Source organism: Patiria miniata, unplaced genomic scaffold (genome assembly GCF_015706575.1).
Source record: "Patiria miniata isolate m_02_andy unplaced genomic scaffold, ASM1570657v1 HiC_scaffold_7, whole genome shotgun sequence".
NCBI classification, from domain to species: domain Eukaryota; kingdom Metazoa; phylum Echinodermata; class Asteroidea; order Valvatida; family Asterinidae; genus Patiria; species Patiria miniata.
Genome location: NW_024037074.1, coordinates 40,314,135 through 40,335,176, shown reverse-complemented (window position 1 = coordinate 40,335,176; position 21,042 = coordinate 40,314,135). Strand labels below are relative to the sequence as shown.

Genomic DNA, 21,042 nt, shown 5'->3' with positions numbered 1-21,042 from the left:
TACCCTTTTACAAGACATCAAAACTATATAAAGAGTAAACCAGTGAATTAAAAAGAAGTTAAAAATAACACCTTTTTAAAGTGTTTTTTGGATTGTTTATTTGTTTTAATTGGCTTTGGATTTTTCCGCAAAATTTGAATCGCACGTGTCCCATCATAACTTAAAATTCTGGTAGCCTATATGCTGCATTCATTGCAGGAGGTAACGGTTGTAATGAATTCAATAATTTCCAGTGCCTGTGCTTGGCTCCCCGGCAGGTCGTCGGGGAATTATTGTGGTTCCCCTTGCACAAAGCTCGTCTAATTTAAGAGTTCCTCTGAGAGTATGTTTGAATTACATGTGTGTTAGTAACCTTTGTGGAACAGCGGAATTGTCCGTATACTTGTTCACATGTATGAAAGGCTTCAAAGACACACACAAAAAGGTACATCTACATTGTACATTACCACTGGGCCAATTTGAGCAATATAAATGCCGGTTTGTTTGTCTGATGGAAATTTTGGTACCTCAGCAGAAAGCATGTATGTACCGGTAGAGCCATAAATTTACAGACTTCCGATTGGAAGTCTGTAAATTTATTATTTAAAAAAAAAAGTTCTAAGGATATTTTAATGAATTTTAACTGTGGGTTGAAGTATATGGAAAAAAACTGTGATTATTTTGCAATTTAATTTTTCATCTGGATACGTCAATGTTCAAAATTTATCGTAGTCTTGGAAACTACCAGCTCGACGGTCATATGAGGGTTTCTTTTCGAGAAGTTGTCACTCGGCAATACAATACGGTTGATTTTGATTGATTATGTTATTGATCCAATATTGATTTTGTTCTCTTAAAAAGAAATTAAAGCTCCACTAAAGCGTAAAATCTAATCTAACCACTCTTTAACCCTATTGGGCACATTTTTCATCTCTTTGCTTTTTTGTTTTTATGTACATGTACCCCTATCACTGCCATTGCTCAATTAGCCACACGGCCACGGGGTAAAGTGCACACGTGTGAGCTTGAAACATGCACAAATGAGCGTTAGATACATTTGCGCTTTTATTGAATTAGGCCTGCCTAATCACTCGGGTGCAGCAGCAGGGCTCCAGAAATTGCGTCTCCATAGCGATGCGCTGCCGGGCAGGTTACCACAGGAAGCCAGTGGAGTCCGGACCCCCCTGGTTTGCTTACACGTTCAAATAAACGCAGCGGCAAAATCAACTTTGGAAATGCTCCCTGTGGCCTTTTTTTCTTTCTTTCTGTGTGTTTAAAAATGAGCTCTCTGTGTCGATTACACTGTTGGACAGGTCTGCAATATAGTGCCAGTGCTCCAACACCTATGATGCAAATGTACAGTAAATGTATACAGAGGAATTTATATATGTTGGTTCATAATGTACATGTACAGCATGGACATGTGGAAGCCAGTTAATAACTTAACATAAATTATTTGTCAAAACTATTTTGAAAAAAATGAAACATGACGTTATTATACAGGCCATAAACGTACGTGACTTTTGACTCCAACTATGTGTACCAAGGGTTTAAATTAAAGAGTTTCTTAATTCTTAATTTTCACAAATATACTAAAGAAATTTTCACAGAAACTTTGCTCCAGCGCATAGCATAGTGCCTGGGTATTTGTGAGTTTTCTTTTTGTACGCACATCTAGTGTATTAACCCTCTTACATGTACATGTATGCAAACATACATGTACATTCTGTGTCAAGTTGTCCTTTCAGACAAAATCAATCAAGTGACTGTTTTACATACTCGATTGTAACTTGAGTATATTTCCCCAGATAAAACAATGAACAAATCAAGGTGTGGAATTAATACCATTGTCAAACTGGTCTCGGTTGTTGTTGCTACCGGTATTGTCAAGTTTTATGAGTTTTCATATTTTCTTTGTGGAAAGTAAACTCTGCAACTTTTTTTTCACATGGTGTTCAGCCTTGCTGTCCATGGATCACATCAAACAAAGTGTTCAGTTTAGGACATGTTGGTTTAACAGCTTTTGCATCTCAGGAATACATGTACATGTACCGTGTATGCATTCATGTCGCATGGGAAAGTCATTCATAATGAAAGAATGTGCATGTGACGAGCCAATGTATTGAATTAGCATACGTACTTGTAGACTGGTTGGGGGTGGGGTTGCAATTGTAAGTACATGTACATATACCGGTACATGTAGCCGCTCTATACCTTATCATCTCATGCATTTTGATTGAATCAAGTACAGGAATGAATCCATTACTACACAGGCTGTGTTTACAATGGAGAGAAATTGACAGCCCGGTGTACATGTCGTTCATGGTGGTAGTTATAATTATGTAATTGCTCTGGGCTACCGGTAAGGTACATGTATACCCGGTAATGTAGATGATTTTTTTTTTCGCTGAGAAACATTTCCTGAACTTTCTTGTATTCTGCCAAGAATTCGTCATACACATTGTACAAGAAAAAAAAAAGACATGTACAAATGTACATCTAAGACGTTCAGAAATATATCTAGACTGTATTAGGAATGTTACTTCAGATATGTTGGAGGAACATTGAAAAGATAAGTTGAAAGTTTTATTACGTTGTTTATTCTGCTTGTGCCCGGCAGCTACTGGAGCTGTTTGACAGCGAAGATCCCCGCGAGAGAGACTTCCTGAAGACAGTGCTTCACCGCATTTACGGCAAGTTCCTGGGCCTGCGCGCCTTCATACGTAAACAGATCAACCACATCTTCCTCAGGTGAGTGAGAGCGGGAGCTAAGTTTTGATTATAACCTATAAGATATAAGATGATATAAGATGATAAATCTTTGGGGTTGATGCCCAAATCATTGTAACAAATTGCTTTAATTTTTGCTTTCTTTTGTATTTTTTTTTGTAAAGAGAACTGTTTTTTCCTGAGCACAGAATTTTTGATGGTACCGGTAGTGTTGTAAGCAACAAATGATAATCATAAGCAGAGCTATAAAATTGGAATCGGTACGTCCTCCACATTCTTGACACATGCGCATAAAATATTTGTGTATGAGACATGCTAAAGTAATAACGTATCATTCCTTCCAACACTCGGAGATATTTATCTTGTGTTCCTGCTCTTACTTGTTTTTTTTCTTCCGCAGGTTTATTTATGAAACGGAACACTTTAATGGAGTAGGAGAATTACTAGAAATCCTTGGCAGGTAAGCATGGGTCAGCCACAATCTGTATCCGATCCCGCACCGTAATACAAACGTGTCTAATGTGAATTTCCGATTGAGTAAACCCAGTCAGTGCGTCGACCATGTTTGCACAGATTCGTGTGTGGCAGTAACACTAAGGGAAACGTACAGTGTACACACCCAGCCATGCACATGTAGTTCATGAGGTTTTTCGGGGTCCCCCTTTCGTTAAGGCCACTCAGCTAGCTGTGCACTTTTGACACCGTAATTTGCCATGAAGTTTGGACGGGAAAATCCTAAGCTGGTGATTGCATTATCAATCCGGGGGAAATTGCTTGCAAATTGCAACTGATGGAGTATTAAGTGCTACTCCTCGAGACATCACGTCTGGCTTGCAGTGAACCGCCTTGTTATCTCACTTACAAATGTACTTCGATATTGTTATTGCATGTTCCATAGAAGGGGGGAAGAATGATGTACATTTTGTAATGTTCTTGTGTAGTCTTTTTTGTTACAGATTTATAGGCTACAGTTTGTTAAATAAATCCAACAGTCCAAATCAATGTTTCATGTTGCATTGTCAGCTTGGCATTTGATCCATGCCCAAAACAAATAAGGTCCTCCCAATGACTACAACCTCAAAAAAATGTGATATCCTTCTGCAAACAGTGCTGTCTTCAGTCTGCTGTCCCTGCTAGAAATGATGCTGGATTCTCCCCATCTGAAGCTTAGGAATACGGGGCAAGCTTGCCTCGTTCCCTGTCGCATCAAATTAAATTCCCTGCGTATGAAAGAAAACTTCCCAGAGGAATTGACACGAATCTTAGGGGGTGGGGGGGGGGGGCATTTGAGACAAGCATAGCCGGCATATGATCAAATAAGTGGCTACCGTGATCCGACATGCGACATGATGGCAGTGATGCTTGCACATCACCCTGTACTCTCGCATTGTCCGAGGGACCTTGTATGCATCGGTAATCATTTCAGGAAAAAGGACGCGAAAGAAAAATCAATGAAAACTAACTTAGTGTGAGACACTGCTCAGGTCACAAGTTTGGCCAAGACCCTGTTTTTCTTAGTAATTGATTTCTTAGATACCTTTTCTGTTACATGAAAGACCAACAGCACAATTTGCATTTCACTACTTTTTTTCTAATTTCGATTACAGCAGCAATTAAAATCTAATGAACCCTGTTAGAACAACAATACAACTCATTAGATTCCACTTATTCAAGAAATGAGTGAAAGCCAATCCTGAATATTGTCATGTTGAACCAAGTGTTATGATGAGTAAAGGCACTGCCATAATAGACATTTCATAAATCTGCCATCTTTTATGGTTGTGTCTGATCTTCGTGCGTCTTACATTAATTATTTGTTCTTGACCCTTCCCCCTGATTTTCCTCCCTTCTCCTCTGCAGTATAATCAATGGGTTTGCGCTGCCCTTGAAGAATGAGCACAAGCAGTTTCTCATCAAGGTTCTCATCCCTCTACATAAGGTCAAATGCCTCAGCCTTTATCATGCGCAGGTGAGATAGTAGCTCCTTAAAGCAGGCGTCTTAGCCGAGTCCATCACAACTCTATCACAAGTCCTCACAAGTCCATCACAAGTCCATCACAAGTCCATCACAAGTCCATCACAAGTCCATCACAAGTCCATCACAAGTCCATCACAACTCTATCACAACTCTATCACAACTCTGTCACAACTCAATCACATTGCCATCACAAGTCCATCACAAGTCCTGTCGCAAGTCTAGCACAATTTTGGAGAGGGGCCAAACAAAATTTTGTTCCCCCCAAAAAAAATTTATTAAAAAATTTACGGCGTGGGGTTTGGGGCCCGCTTAAGGGCCCCAGAAAATTGGTGGATTCTAGATGCTCTGTGGTGCGATCCGAGGCAATTTATGACCACTTTAACCAATTATATTTAGCAAAAGATGGTGGTGTATGCAGTGGCTGCCTGTTTTTGCGACGTCACTTTAAAAAATAAAAGAATTGGGTTCCGTGGGTTTTTATTTTGGGGGTGGGGGTGGCATGGCCCCGTTGCCCCCCCCCCCCCCCAAAAAAAAAGTTCATCAAACTCCATCACAAGCCCATCACAGGTCCATTACAAGTCTATCACAGGTCCATCACAAGTCCATCACAAGTCCATCACAAGGTATCACAAGCCCAAGTCAGTCACAAGCTATTCAGATATGTAAATGTTTCAAAAAGCATTCAGTTGAGACAGGACTAGTGAAAGGACTTGTGAGTTACTGTCGACCAGACATGTGATTGACGTCGCTGCAACGCTACCTCAAGCTGCACTCGTAAATTTACTGCATGTTGTACATGTATTTCTGTGTAAAAATGCTAGTGAAAGTTGATACCTGATGTTCATATACATAATTTCCAATGGGCTAAATGATACACAAGTTGTAAACAATTGCATATGTGGGGGAAAAAACTGGTTGTAAACTAGCGGTATTAAGTGGGATAAATAATCCAGAGGATACACGCAGAAAAAAATTGTTCATGCCAGCATGAAAAATATTTCTTCGGAAGTACATGTAAACATAAAAATGTCTGAAAATTTTTGGACTGCACCCGTCAGTTTAATTCTCCAACTTTGGTGTGGACTTTTTTTTATTGTATAAAATATTTCAGATTTAGTTCCGTAACCCTTGCTGCATATTTGCACATTTATCTGACTGATTTTTATGCCAGACTGAAAAACATCCAATCCTGCTGTGCACATGCATATATCCACAATGAAAGCCAGCGATGATTGATGGTATTGAAATTCACACAGGAAATTCGGCAACATAATTATGCAGTAAGAATGAAATATTTTGATAACGAAAATGATGCAATTTGGATGCATGGAGAAGGATTTCCCCTCCTGTGCAAAAGCAAGTCTAAATGCTGAATAGAAGCGGTACATTTTGCCAGGGGAAGGTCACAATTTGTAAATGATGTACCTGTATATATTGTACATGACTTTGCAGTGTTGAATGGAGCACTTGGCGTTTTCCTTTTATAGGAAGAACACATTGACCAATTAAATTAATAAATGTTGCTCAGAAGAAACTCCGTATTGAATGCAGTCAGTACTCGATGGTACAAAAAACCTGACGGATGTCGATATGAAATAAAGCATAATTACAAGACCCCGAGCAATATATTTTCATTTGGCTCCTGTCTCCAATAAAACGGACTATTAAGCACAGCTTTCATTAAATAAAAAAAGGCATGAGCATAAAGGGCATTGGCTACTCCATTCCCACTAGGACTGGCACTTCAGAGACATACAAGGGGGGGGGGGTTCTGTAAAAGAATTCATAATTTATTTAGCATTTCTGACCGTGCCTTAGGGCAATCTAGTGGATATTTATACGCAACTTGTATGGGGCTGTACTCCCGTTGTATGCAAGCTCTTCATATGTATGCAAGCCAGGTCTTCTGAATGCTTCGGGGGCAAGTTGGGTATCTACAAGATGATTGCATAGGATTGCGGAGCTGCAATAATGGCTGATAATCCCTGCTCATGATGATTTTGGGTGTATCATTGTGGGGCTTTCAATAGGTTAGACCATGCATAGCAGGCTGCATGCACTGTACATATTACATTTCATGTATGTACATGTACATGATGTATGAAAACACAAAATCTGAACCTGTCTTTTCCATTTCAAATGGAATCAGGCATTTTTATGTCAGGTTTTCGAACACCCGGACAGTCAAGTTTATGCGGTGTCTGATTGTGCTGTCTGATATTTGTGCATGAAATTTTGGGGGATGGCGTTGTCTGCTAAACTACATGTACAATAACATGTACAAAACATGTACATCCACGCAACAAATTATCCTTATTGTTTGGACATGCATGTATGTATGTATTCAAAATGCAAATTGCCTATCGAAATATGCAGTTAAAAAAGCCATTTCACCTGAAAACTGAAACCATTAATCCTATTTCCCTTGGCATTTTTCGTACTTAATCCGGCAGTATTCAACGGTATTTACATGTAAGATCAACACGGCACACTATCTCTACAGCATCAACCTATGAAATTTCAGTTAAGCGACAGTGGCCGAGTTGTACAGTTGTTCAGAATCTATAAAATGCTGGAAAAAAAACTTTTTTTTTTTAAATTGTGCAGATTTGGGTTTGTTAACAAAATTTTGAAGTTAAACACTTTTTGTCATAGGGAAGTGCTTATCTAACAAACCCCTTGGAACATTTTTCACATGGACAAATATTACAAAAAGTAGTTTGAAGTTTTCTCCATGATTGCCTTGGTGTGCTTTACAATGCTGCAATACTTTAATAATGGGATCACTCAACCTTAACGTACCCAGCTGCAGTGCTCTAGCCATAACCTAAGAGTTTCATGTGCACTCCAAAAGGGCAGTGGACAGGGCCTTCTGAGTTTCTGATCCCCGATACTTGAATTCCATACCACACAAAATTCACACCATCAAGTCTCTAGACAATTTTAAGGGTAAATTCAAAACTTATCTGGTCTCTCCATTACCTTTCATTTAACTCTTCTGTCTTCTGGAGTTGTCCTTAGTCATGCATTTAATCTTATGAAAATCGTATTATTATCATTATTGTTTATTATTACTCTCCTCTCCCCTTCTACATGTACAACCCTAGGAGATTGCCCCTTGTAATAACGTCATTTTAATATTTTTTTTGCCTTTGTTGTCTTCTACAGTTGGCGTACTGTGTAGTGCAGTTCTTAGAGAAAGATGCTACACTCACAGAGCAAGTAAGTGATTGTTTTCTCATGCGCTCTAATAAGAGAGCATCTTGGTTTATCTACATGTGTACATGCATGGTGTTTTTGTAATATGTGATGCAATCAAGCTAAATGAGTCGTTTGTCAAGAACTTTCATTTGGAGATTCAGGCCAAAATAGGGCCACTTCATCACATCACTTCATCACATCTCTTGGTGTTCCGACTTCCATAATTTTTGAACTCAAGATGGTATCAGCATGCGGTTTTCACAGCAGTAATGCTGAGATTGTGCTCTTTTCAAAAGTGTAAAAGAAAAAGTGGCCAGGGTCGACAAACGACTCATTTAGCTTGATCGCATCACATATGTTGACATATTTATTTCTGTAGATGGATGTTAAATGCCACGCATTGTACAATTTGGTGTCCATTTGTACCGGTAGATTCCTCAGAATAGCAGTAACACTTTAATCAAGAATTCCCAAAAAACCTTTTTTTATTATTATTATTATTATTTTGGTTTATTTGAAGAAAAAAAACCAAGTCGGCAGCCACTATAGTGTGTCTGATGAGACCAGCTTACAATAGTTTGACATTACTGATACATGTAATACATTTAAAGGTAGAGTATGCCATTTGCAGCTATCCAAAAAGTAACTGACAAAATGATTGTTAAAAAGCTTACTTGGTTTAAAGATGGTAATGGCACTAAACTCCCTGTGAAAGTGTTCTTTCTGGCATGCTGTCATTTTTAAGAAAACAATAAAAGAAGGTCGTTTTCCAAAGATGTGTCTAAAAACGCATTTTTGGAAATTTCCATTAGTTATTCGACAGGTGCGCGCGCGTGCGTCGGTTGCTACAATTTGTTGGTTCAGTGCGTGACATCGCATAGCTGCAATTGGCTGAATGAGAACGTGTGCCAGACACTGATTTGGGACGTAAATTCAAAACATGACTCGGCAACTTTTACATTGAAATTGTGATCCTAGAATATTGTTTTCTTGGAATATGAAGCATTCACTGAGCTAGAACTTCATCAAGTTTGTTGTTAAGCGCACTTCCTTAGATTTTGAGCACTTTTGTTGCCTCAATCGAAAAAACTACACAAATGATGGACTCTACAATTAAGGAATTGTCTGTTTTGTTCTCAGCGATTTGTTTTGAGGGAAACATTAAAAATGACACTTTATACGTGTTCAAACCCATTCCCTTTAAAATGATGTGCTGTTTAACATTTAATTGCTTTTAAGCATTGTAAATTATTTATTCATTACAAGCCATAACGTTAACTATCTGTTAACATCAGGTGACACTTCATATTTCATCTACAGATGAGTAAACACGTAACAGCTATGTCCCGAATTTACGGACAAGACCCTCGTGTATAAAAAGTGTGATGACATTTTGTAATTTTCTGTAGATGACATCACTAGCTGCACACTATTTATTGCAAGCAATCATCAACCCTAAGAAACACAGAAAGTAGGGCGAGTCATTGACTCCCAACTGATATACTTGTGGATTTGTTATCAATGCAAATGTTAATAATCTGTGCAAATCTAGGCTACATACCGTATGGTGCACGTCATTGCTAATGCATTTTTCGCTACGTTTTGAGAGTGCCTTTCCTGTTTATGAGCCATGTTGAGTGCATTGTTGAACCTTTGAAAGAGATTTGAGACAAAATTGAAGGCTTGGAAGAAGTGATGTCACTTGGAAATTGTTCATAAGTGCCCCATATGATAGTGCTCGTTTCTTTAATATCTTCAGGTCATGCTTTTTTAGCTAGCTTGGAATATTAGTCTCCCCCTCCCCCCCCCCTCCCCCAGCCCATATCTGTCTTGCCCTGTCCTCATTTTTACGGAACATTTTCAGAAGAATCACACCCTTCTTCAAAACTGCACTTAATCTCATGTTTAATGTCTTTGTTTTTTTGCTTTGTTTTCATACAGGTCACAAAAGGGCTGTTGAAATACTGGCCGAAAACTTGTAGTCAAAAAGAAGTAAGTCTTTCAGCATTTATTTATGCAAACAAAGAACACATTCTTGAGTTTTCCTTTTATTAAAATTCCTTTGCTGCAATTTTGTAATAGAACTTCCCATTTCTACATTATCTTGGTAAAGTTTAATGATCATTTTTGTGGGGGCTGTTATTTTATTTTTGTTTTGTTTGGTGATTCAACATGACGTTTCTTGTAATAATTAAAATCTATTCCTGCAATTTTGTAATAGAACTTCCCATTTCTACATTATCTTGGTAAAGTTTAATGATCATTTTTGGGGGGGCTGTTATTTCATTTTGTTTTGTTTGGTGATTCAACATGACGTTTCTTGTAATAATTAAAATCTATTCCTTTTAATGATATATCTTCAATGGGCTGCGATGGTAATTTAATGTATTGAGGGCTGTACATGTATAAATAACTTAGGTTACGCAATGGAAAGAAACCTACATGATCACCGAAGGGAAACACAGTGAATGCTAAAGGTTGCTTGGTTGAAACTGTAGACTAGGCAAGAATGCAGCTTACTGTATTGAAATACCCCCCAAGGGCTTGAAACAGTAGCCAGACTGCTGGCGTAGGCTTTCCCTGTTAAGCCATCGGAGCCCACGCTTTTTTTCCTTTGAAACCAAATATTATCCCTCCGATCTCATGCTGGCTTAGCCCAACTCCCCCTTTTCTTTTTTAGATTGGACGTGGAACTATAGATCTCTTTCCCACCTGGATGGATAAGCGTTGCTTAATTTGCTGGGTGACAACACATATTTAAGCTGTGGCGTGCTGAAACAGCCACAGACACCTCCAAACAAATTGTGGTCTTGCACACTAACCCTCCTTTGCAAACGTAGATTCTGTGCCAAGTTGTCCTTTCAGTCCAAATCAATCAAGTGACTGTTTTGAACAGTTAAGAACTCCCAGCCTGTATAGAGCAGGATTGAATGGCTGTGGCTGTTTATGTAACTTAATACAGATATGCTTGGACTGTAGGATATATTGAATTTTAGGCAGCTGTGCCTACCAGTTGCCTGCTTTTATCTGTTGACTGAATTTGATTGTCAGAGTGTTTGCCCCAAATATGATCTGACTGTTGGTGACTAGCCTGTGTAAAAGGCACGGCAGGGGAAGTGGATAGAATTTTGTTCAGTTGTTTTTGCTGAGCCTAAATCATTCATAAAGTAGACAACGTGAACAAATAAAATTAGACAGTAAAGTGATCCATAGAAGTACATGTATGCATCGCTGAGCTCGTACCGAACTCTGTGAATAGTCAGGTACTGGGGATATTAGAGTCCTGTGCATGTAGGCTTTATGAAATCTGCATATAAGCACAACCAATGAATTAATTTATGTGTACAGATGGCCGACATGCCTATCAGTTATTTTTTTTTAGCAACAAATGATACAGATATAAGTTCAGATATACGTGGATGGCTTTCCCGGAATGATACCTGTTTATGCTTGTTGCATTTTGTGGTACATGTAAGTTCGGTTGAGAAAAATGGTCAAAACCTGTCACATGTAGAAAATGCTTTGGATATTAAGCATTCCATATTAGTAATTGTGTGTCAATTAAACAGTGAACATAAATGTACATGTACATGCCACCTACATGAACATGCCACTATTATTTGTTTCAATTAGTCAACATGTGTGGCATCTGGGTTTTTCTGACAAAGGTCCCGCTGTAGATTAAATTGTGACCTTCTGACCATTTCTGCCAGGTCATGTTCCTGGGTGAGATTGAGGAGATCTTGGACGTGATAGAACCCTCCCAGTTTGTCAAGATCCAGGAGGTGTTGTTCAAACAGCTTGCCAGGTGTGTTGCAAGTCCCCACTTTCAGGTGAGTACACAAAGAGAAAATGTTCACCCTTACTGAGGGCTGTTGAGGCCAATGTCATGGACTAAGCACAAACATACGGCTGCTTAGCAAAGCAGGTTACAAATCGAAATTGCACGTTGTGTCCATTGCTCTTGACTGGTTCCCTTTGATACATTTTCTAAGCAGCTTGAACTTGGTTCCAGATTATTTATACTCATTGAACCGTTGAATTTGGAGAAAGCTGTGTTAACTTTGTGTATCAATTAAAGGCTTGAATTGCCGAATTCAGAGAAATAGGTCTTTCTCCTTCAATATGGACTCTGTGCGCCAACAAGAGAGGGCCCTTTTTTACCACTTTCGAGAGTCCCGTGTATGGGACACACCTGTTCGGTTGTCTTTTGTTTCTTTTCCCGTCACCATTTCCTTGCCATTACCCCCCCCCCCCAAAAAAAATTGCTTGCCCCAAAGAATGCTTATGTAATAAGGCTTAATACCCGTTCTGAGGTTTGGTTGCACACACTTTTCATTTCTTTTGTTGGTGAAAAATATTCAAATTGAACTTGACATGTAACAGGAAATGCTTGAATGGTCAAAGATATGAATTAAAATTTGGTGGGGATCAAATAATAAAACCAAAGGAGAAACCGACTTCAAATCAATTTTTTGTTGAACAAATGAAAATTGGCTGATGTTGGATTCAAACCAGTAACCTCTGGAGTGCCATACCAGCACTGTACCAACTGAGCTATCCAGCTATGTGGACAGTCTCCAAGTTTGCCAATGTCTGTGTTCTTGGGGCACTCATGAAAGTCATGAAACTTGTGTGCAATTTATTTAATGATAATATGATATTTGTTTGTGTAACTGTTGTAGGGTCTAACATACTTGTACATTCTGTGCCAAGTTGTCCTTTAAGTCAAAATCAATCAACAGTTTCAACAGTTAAGAGCTCCCTGCCTACATAAAGTATGATTGAATGGCTGTGACTGTTTACGTAACTTGATATAGCTATGCTTTGACTGTAGGTGATTGATAAGGCAGCTGTGCCTACCACTTGCATGCTTTTATAAAAGTCTGTTGACCCAATTTGACTAGTCACAATGCTTGCTTGAATGTATGATCTGACTGTTGGTGACTAGACTGTGTAAAAAGCATGGCACAGGAAGAGATTCATTTTTGGACTGCCTGTGACTGTTCAGATATCAGGAGGGTTAAAATGAGAAATAAATAGTCCCAAATCTTAAAATAATCCCAACTTTACAATTACATTTCATGTGTCATTATCGTTTTGTTTCCTCATTGTCTTACAGGTAGCAGAGAGGGCGCTTTACTTCTGGAATAACGAATATGTATTGAGTCTGATTGAGGAGAATTCAGAAAGCGTAATGCCCATCATGTTCCCCAGCCTATATAGGATATCAAAGGAACACTGGAACCAGTAAGCAGTTCTCTTTTCCTTTTCGTTTCTTTTCTGTTGTTTTGTTTTTTCTGTCCATGTGCATAGACAAAATTAGTGGGTAAAATTGAAGTCCCGCACACAGGTCACACTGGCTCTTGAATTTGAGGCAAGCGGCATTTAGGCAACCCTTTTATGTTGAAGGAGTATTGAATGCTCATGTGAATCCGCTCCGTTAACAAGTACCCCCTCACCGGCAAAGAAAGAACAGTTGGGGGTGACCGACCGACGCCATTTGCCTGACTGCAATTTGCCGCGACGCGCGGCCGTACGTACCACTGCATGTTCGTAGTACAAATCCCCTGGTGTACGTGCGTCACACACAAGGAACGGTGCGCGTCAACCAGCTAAATGTCCCGCCCATGGGACGTCCTTGCTAGGTAAAAGGGCGCCCTCTTTTGTTAGCGCACGGAGCCCATAGAGCTTGCAAGTTGGCCTCAAACACTGCGAGATTTTACAGTACATCCGGGCACCATGTGAAGGATCTAACGTCCTATATTTTGCATTCATTTGTTGTCCTGACTGGACTTACCCAGTCAGGGGCAATAATTGGGCTCTGTGAAAGAAAAGAAAGCATTGCAATTGTCAACTGACTGAAAATATTATAAGTTGATGACAATAATAAAATGACAATTCTGTTAATTCTTAAATTAATTGTGGTGTTTTTCTTTTAATCTTTCAGGACTATAGTTGCTCTTGTCTACAATGTACTCAAGACATTTATGGAAATGAACAGCAAGCTGTTTGATGATCTAACATCTGGTTACAAAGCAGAAAGGCAAAAGTAAGACTGCCTCTACACTTATACTGCCTCCCACATCCTGCAAAATCCCCCTCCCTTCCCCCAACCCCCCCTTCCCTCAACCCCCCCCCCCCCCCCCTCAAAAAGAAGATTTCGGAGGATTTTTTGCTTCAGGAATAGTACTGTATACTCAGGGTTGTCAGAGAGCTTGCAGGAGATAAAATCGCAAGCTTTCATACTTAGGTGGGTTTCGAACCCATTCCTAGTCCAATATGAACATTCGATAGTAATACATGTATGTCTGCACTTGTAAAGGGGAGGTTGTGGGTTCGAGTCCCACCGAGTAAACTGGGGAAGTTTTCTTGCAAAAGTCTCGGAGAGTACTGAGTGTAGAGTGTTTATAATTGCTCCCTGGAGGCAAAAACATTTCCATTGGGTATCCCGTTTCATTTCTACGGTTCTCATATTTTGTTTACTCTGAAGTAGGGTCGTTCCGTCGACAAAACATGAAAATGTAAAGGAAAAAAACTGCAGTCGCATCGTTACAGATGGCTAAATTAGATGATGCCAAGTGCGTATTGTCTCATGTTTTTGTTTATTGCATTGAGATGATCATGAGTAGGTGTCACTGAACAAAATCATAAAGCCCTCTTTGCAAAATGTAATTACATTATGTCTGCATCATGCAGCTCACTAATGTTTGACTGTAGTGGCAGCCATGACATAACGGTAACGGTACGGTACATGTGTACTATACATGTAGACTCCTGATATAAGAGGCAACACCCTCTTCTTGGATTGCAGTGGTTACTATTCGCTCTGCTTTCAGTAAAATCGGATGTTATTTTCCACAGCTTTTCAAATTACACAGAGCCTGATTGCCTGAATTTGATATTCCGTTTTCTTTTTCATTAATTTGTTTTGTTGGTAGGGGTTGGGCGGGATCGGGGGTAATCAAAAAGTTGTTTCTTCCTTGAATCAAGCGCCAATAATAGGATCGGTCGGAAGTGAGAACCAAAGAATAATAAAGGGATGCCCTCATAAGAACAGTGAATTAATGATAACTATGAACTGCCGACTAATCCAGTCATTCCTTTCTTGTTCTACAGGGAGAAGAAGAAAGAGAAAGAACGAGACGAATTATGGAAGCGCCTGAGCAAGCTAGAGATGAATAATGCTGCTAATAAAACCAGCAACGCCAAGTAAAAGGCTTTCACCCTTCCAGCGGCAAGCCAACCCCCCTAGCCTGTCGGCCGGCAGCAACTCAGCTCAGCTCGACTTCAGCTCAGCTCAGGCGAATCACATCATTGTTTGGCAGTTGACTGCCAAAGTGTTTTTTTGTGTGTGATGCTTGCATCTTTTTTTCTTTTTTTTTTAATAAAAGACTAATTATCAGCATCACAGAGAAAATGTCGCATACGAAGTAACCTCCCTTGTTTTTTACAGAAAATTAAGAATTTGTTGCTTAAACACCATCTTAAGCTGATATTGAGTGTTCTTGTGGAAGCATCAGGATTGTCTTACAGGCACTTTGTGGATGATTTAAGGTTGCTTTAAGGTTACCTTGAGGTCACTTTGAGGTCATCCTGAAGTTAACTTGTGATTGCCTTGAGATTGCCTCGAGGACGCTAGGTGACTTCTCTTTTTATGGAGAAGATATGTTGATGTCACATTGGGTTTGTCTTGAGGTTTCCTCGAGGTCAGCATGAGGTTACCTTGCTGTTACTTTTAGGGTAGCCCCAAGGTTACCTTTAGGTTACTTTAAGGTTACCTTGTTGCTACATTACAGTTACCTTAAGACTGCTGGAGATTACCTGGCGGTTACCTTGAGGTTATCTTGATGTTCCCTTGCAGTTATCTTGATGTTATCTTGATGTTGCTTTGAGGTTATCGTGATGTTACCTTGAGACTTTCCAGACACTTTTTGAGGTTTGGTCTCATCTAACCACGGCATTCCCTCAGCTGCTACGGTTTCACTCGGTCATGGTATTCATGAGAGAAATGCTGGTGTAATAGTGAACATTTAAATAAGAACCCCTAGCTTACCTGTGATTTCCTCCCTTCTAAGAGAGTTCTGTTTGTCTTTTATAGGCTTCCTTTTAATATTCAAATAATATCGCAGGTTCTTTCCCCCCCCCCCCCCTTGAAATCTTTGGCAGTAAGGGCCGCTCTGGTAATGCAAGCCGGAACTTGGAAAACAATTGCAAATGATTTTAACTGTGAACGAGGCAATAGAATGTTCCAATGTTTGTAAATGTAATTGTGAAAATGTGTTGTGCTTGAAACGTGAGTAAGGAGTGAGCGTTTGAGCAAGCGAATGAGTGTTGAGTATGTGAGATGTTTTATTCGGCTCGAGTCAGTTGTTTAGGGCCTCTGTACTTACAACCAATCAAATGCACGAACACGGCGGAAAGCTGGATACAACTGTAATATTGAATCAGATTGGGAATTGTTTTTATTACAAACTAACCCTTGTCTTCACTGAAAATACAAAAAAACCAGGAAAATTATTGTACATTGTGAAATGAAGAGTTGTTGAATGACTTGGATTGAAGAAAGAAGAGAGTGGTTGTGCGTGTTTTCTTCACCACTCTTTTAAGCAGTTCTTTTTATGATTGTATAAGTCGAAGTATTCAGTAAACAGTTTTGTGGCGCTATCTTGTTTCCTTTCTTCTTTTGTTTTGTTTTTGTAATGTGTAGAAAGGAGAATTCTCCCAAAGTTTCAACAAACGGTAAAACTTACAATGGAATACTGGAAAGGTTTGTTTCACTAGAATATCAGAGACCCCATAAACCATAAAACATGTATTGGGCATTTACCCAGATTTTTTAATGTCAGATCTGATTGGATGATTCAGGACGCCAAACGACCGGTCCCCCGAGTCATTGTAAAATGTTAGATATGCATACAATTGTTACAATTGCACACACACCAATGGGAGCTGGTTACCAACAGCAGTATTTCAAACAAATAACTTTTTTTTTTATAAATGTAGTCGAGAATTAATTGTATTTGAACTTGGATTCTTGTGTTGTACGCGTTTCAAGGATGTTAGGGAACGTCTTCGGTACACATGAAGTCTTGTTCGTACCATTTGGTGCAGTGAATAACTCTCAGAATAATGTACATTTACAATCTTGCTTTAAAAAAAAATGATTTTAAGGTTTTAAGAAAACAAAAAACAGGGGAAACTTTGTTCATGGCAGCTCCTGCATTGTGCTGTCCTTACGAAGATCTTTGATGCAAAACTCGGCCTGGAGCTTTTGTCAGTGACTTCGCAAGCCAGATATGATCAGATGACCCCTTGTAATCCCCGGTCCCTTCAGATTTCCTTTCATGGTCTGTGAATAATTATGTATGGCTGACCTGCGAAATGCCAGATAAAACCTGTAGAGTAAAAAAATAGTGACAGTCGGCGGAGCGTAACACACAATATGCAGTCCAAACCAAATATTTCGAATTGATTACTTGTAAAAAAATTATATCTTTGGGGCAATACTATGATAAAAAAAAAATTGTGTACATGTTTATATAATATTTAACAGGCAAAAATTGAAAAAGTAAAAAAAAAAATTATAATAACTGAAAGAAAAGTGAAGATAAGATTGGTGTTTTGTAATATTGTATCGTTTCAGAGATACCGAATCTGAATGTTGCTGATAATTTTGTGTTGAACCAGTTGGTCCACAGACGACCAATTTTTTATATACTCGGTTGCACTCGAACCAAAAACCCCCAAAAGCTATTGGTGTGATTCCTGTAGGGTTGTTTGCGTGAGAGAATGTGTACTCGAGTCTGAGCCTGTTACCTAAAGATACATTTTTCCTCCAAACCCAAGTAGCTGAAGAAGACAAAACAATATAAAAATGCTTAATTTTGTAAGTACTGTACAGTGCTGTCAATAGCACACAGTACACTTTTCATATGTATTCTAAAGTTGAGAGCTTGCCTGCAAAAAACACTCACCAGAACACAAATGAGGATTCCTTTTGGTCGTCACTAACCTTAAAAAAGTCAAGACCGGATTTAAAAAAAAAAAAGTTTGTCCATGTTACCTTTGATTTGTGTTCTTTTGTATCTCGTTTATAACCAATCCTATGATTGGGTTGATTTCGTATTGGAAACATGAACGATTGTGTGTGACCACTGTTTAATTTTACATTTTTACATGGTTGCATTTTACAAAGTAATAATGAGAATTTTAGTGGTTGGACTCCTTAAACCTCTGTGAACTCGCGTACTCATATTTGAGATACTACTATCATTAGCGATATCATTGTATACTTTTATGTCTTTAGTTCTTCATAACAAGAACTTCACAACTTGACAAGTTTTTTATCTCATGTAAGTGTACACCACATTCTGTGAATGTTTCAATATTCTCAGAAAAAGGGCACTTGCAGTCCGTTTCCTACAGGAACAAGTAATGGGCACCACAAATAAAATGGCCGCCAGTGGTGATATCAATTTTTAACAATGTCTGGTTCCTAGAAGACACCAAATGGGTAATATGTGTATTGCTCACACGTGAGAAACTTGGTCAGCGGTTTGAGCGTTTTATTTTTGGGTGGTCTTCTGTTAGACTGTTCGATCGATACCAACGACATAACTTGTTATTTGTACCAGATGAACTGATGCAGGCAGAGCTATCCATATAAAAAAAATTACTTGTAAATAAATGCTGAGTATATAGCAGTATGGAATCTCCACATCAGAGGATAATAGTTTTATTGAGATAACAGAAATGAATTGTAGAACTACTTAGGCTTACTAAATACATGTTTTATACAAAAATAAAACCTATCAAGAGATTGGAGTCAAGCTTGGTGGAGTTGAACGTTTTAAAAAGAAAAAATTACATACATTGCACATCTGTGATCATACCTTTGATTTGCTTTTTTTTTGTTATTAAGATGAAAAGATTGGCCATTGTAGCATGGTTTTTCATTAACGAGATCTGTAAATGTGTAAATGTCTGTGCATTACGTAAAAAAAAAATGGAGAAAAAATTAACAAAAAGCTGAAATGGTTGCACATATTTCTTAGTTGAAAAAAAAAACCGAGGGAACTTATAGCATTCATCCATTTTTTGAAATCATTGCATTGTATCATTGTTTCATTGTCTACCTGGATATTGGGCTGGCTCCTTTGAGTATTAATACACATGTAAAATTGATAAATGATTGATATATTAAAAAAGAAAAATGATAAATTATGTAAGTTAAGTGTGTTAGAGATTTTGAGTTGTCACTATATAATGGAGGTAGCAGCTGGCCAATCGCATTGCTTCTCTCATCCATCATAACCAATCACAGCATAGTAAAGTGCCATCATAAACCAATACAGACTATGCACTGTCTTTCTTCGTAATCTTCGAATAAAAAATACTTGATCCCGTTGTAACATTTCTCATCTTTAGTGTATTTTAAAGTACATAACGTGTATTCGATTATGTAACATTTACATGAATTTTTTTTTTATTGTGAGAGCCGTACATGAGAAAATACATGTATTTGATTACAAGAAGTGTATTCTGGGTAAAACCTCCTCCTTCTGTATGGGTTTAAGATGGCAACGTTTAGCAATCCCATTAGATGAGCTTGCTGTGTGATGTCAGTTGAACCTGTACTACCTGTAGCCACATGGTCCACTGCATGCTTCGTTTCTTTGTTTCCATTTTTTTAATTTTGAAGAGGATCGATATTCTGTTCTGTACAATACCTCTTGTTATAAGATGGAAATTACGAATAATAAATGATTGAATTGGAGACCTGACTCTCCAATCCCACAAGTTCAGGAATTCTGAAAAAGTAATTTTTTTTGTTTGAAGCGTTGTAATTTCAGTTTGCGATGTGTCTGTCTATTATGTTAATTAAAATCTTCTGTGCTGGTACATTGTATCAGCTGACTTTGGTCCAAAAATTTGATAATCATGGTCCCAAATTTCATACGGGTGTAGCTTTCCTCAAAAAAGTCACTCAGATTTCAATTGATTTAAAAGTCTACAACATTTGCAAACATAAAAAAAAACTACCAAATTATTATGAAATACATAGCTGGACTGTAAGTGAATAATATTTTCAAGCATCCTGTGAAATCCTGGCACCTAGTGTGCTTTCATTTTCAAGAAAAGTGTAATTATTGGGGAAAAAAATTACTTTGTTCAAATACTCATCACAGATTGCAGCAAAAGGTCGCACTGTTGTCATTGGAGGTCCCTCTAAAACTTTCAGAAATTGTTATTCTCCTTCCCAGAAAAAAATTCTGACCCAAGCTTCGTTGTTTGGGGTGGACACTCGGGCAAATAATAATGGTCATTTAATAAAAATGTTGGTATCGTCAATGATTCCCCCCCCCCAAAAAAAATAAAAATAAAAAATTGTGACAGACTAGCAGTGCAATGCTTTTTTTATTCCTTCAGTTATCAGATTTTATTTTTAAACAAATGTAAAAGCACTTGTACATTTCTTTATATAAACATAAATTACTGGCAAACAGAAAAATCAATGTGATTTTCACATTTTGTGTCTGACAAGTTTTTAAACAATATCTTGTTTTCAAGCTGGTACATAATCAAGTCATCATGAATTATCGCATGTGATCACAAATCGATCAAGTATTCCAATCTCGAGTCACAAGCTACTCAGATAAACTCTAACAAAGGCATTCCTTTGTTATTGTTGATCCTCTTTTACTTCTGGCCTAGCTTGCGACCTCAGTTGTGGTTTGATAAGTGACTGACTTGTGATAAACTTCTGGTTGACTCTGTTACAACTCTGACACACATTAAATGAATGAAAATAACAACGGGTTTTTCTTTTCTTACACTTAAAAAAGAAAAAAAAATTAAACCACAAAGTTTACATATGAAAAAGTCAGATTTTCCATGGAGATTTCGTGTTTGCTTTTCTCAGATACTTGATTTTGTATCTCTTAGGAAACTAAGCTGTGCAAGGAACTGTAAACTGTCTCGGAGGCTTTTTACCCCAAGAACTGAGACGGTCCAAGTGCATATGGTCAAAGGTTCTCAAATATATACAATGTCATTTCTCTTCTGTTAAAGATGCATTCCTGTGCCATATTTGAGTTTCACCCATAAAGCTATATTACATTACTAGATCGCTAACTCCTCATTCTTGCGCG

The 21,042-nt window shown here is 38.3% G+C and overlaps 1 protein-coding gene across 2 annotated transcripts in view; it reads left to right on the top strand.

The window, feature by feature from the left end:
• LOC119745916 (serine/threonine-protein phosphatase 2A 56 kDa regulatory subunit alpha isoform-like) overlaps positions 1-19,713 on the top strand; it is a 60,265-nt gene extending 40,552 nt beyond the window's left edge. For both annotated transcript variants that reach the window (XM_038222593.1, XM_038222594.1), the window contains exons 5-13: positions 2,600-2,730; positions 3,110-3,169; positions 4,570-4,678; positions 7,856-7,909; positions 9,830-9,880; positions 11,602-11,721; positions 13,011-13,138; positions 13,839-13,940; positions 15,008-19,713. In XM_038222593.1, coding sequence (XP_038078521.1) covers positions 2,600-2,730; positions 3,110-3,169; positions 4,570-4,678; positions 7,856-7,909; positions 9,830-9,880; positions 11,602-11,721; positions 13,011-13,138; positions 13,839-13,940; positions 15,008-15,104 — 852 coding nt within the window. In that variant the 3' untranslated portion in view covers positions 15,105-19,713. The remainder of the gene's footprint in view (positions 1-2,599; positions 2,731-3,109; positions 3,170-4,569; positions 4,679-7,855; positions 7,910-9,829; positions 9,881-11,601; positions 11,722-13,010; positions 13,139-13,838; positions 13,941-15,007) is intronic.
• The last annotated feature ends 1,329 nt before the right edge of the window (positions 19,714-21,042 follow it).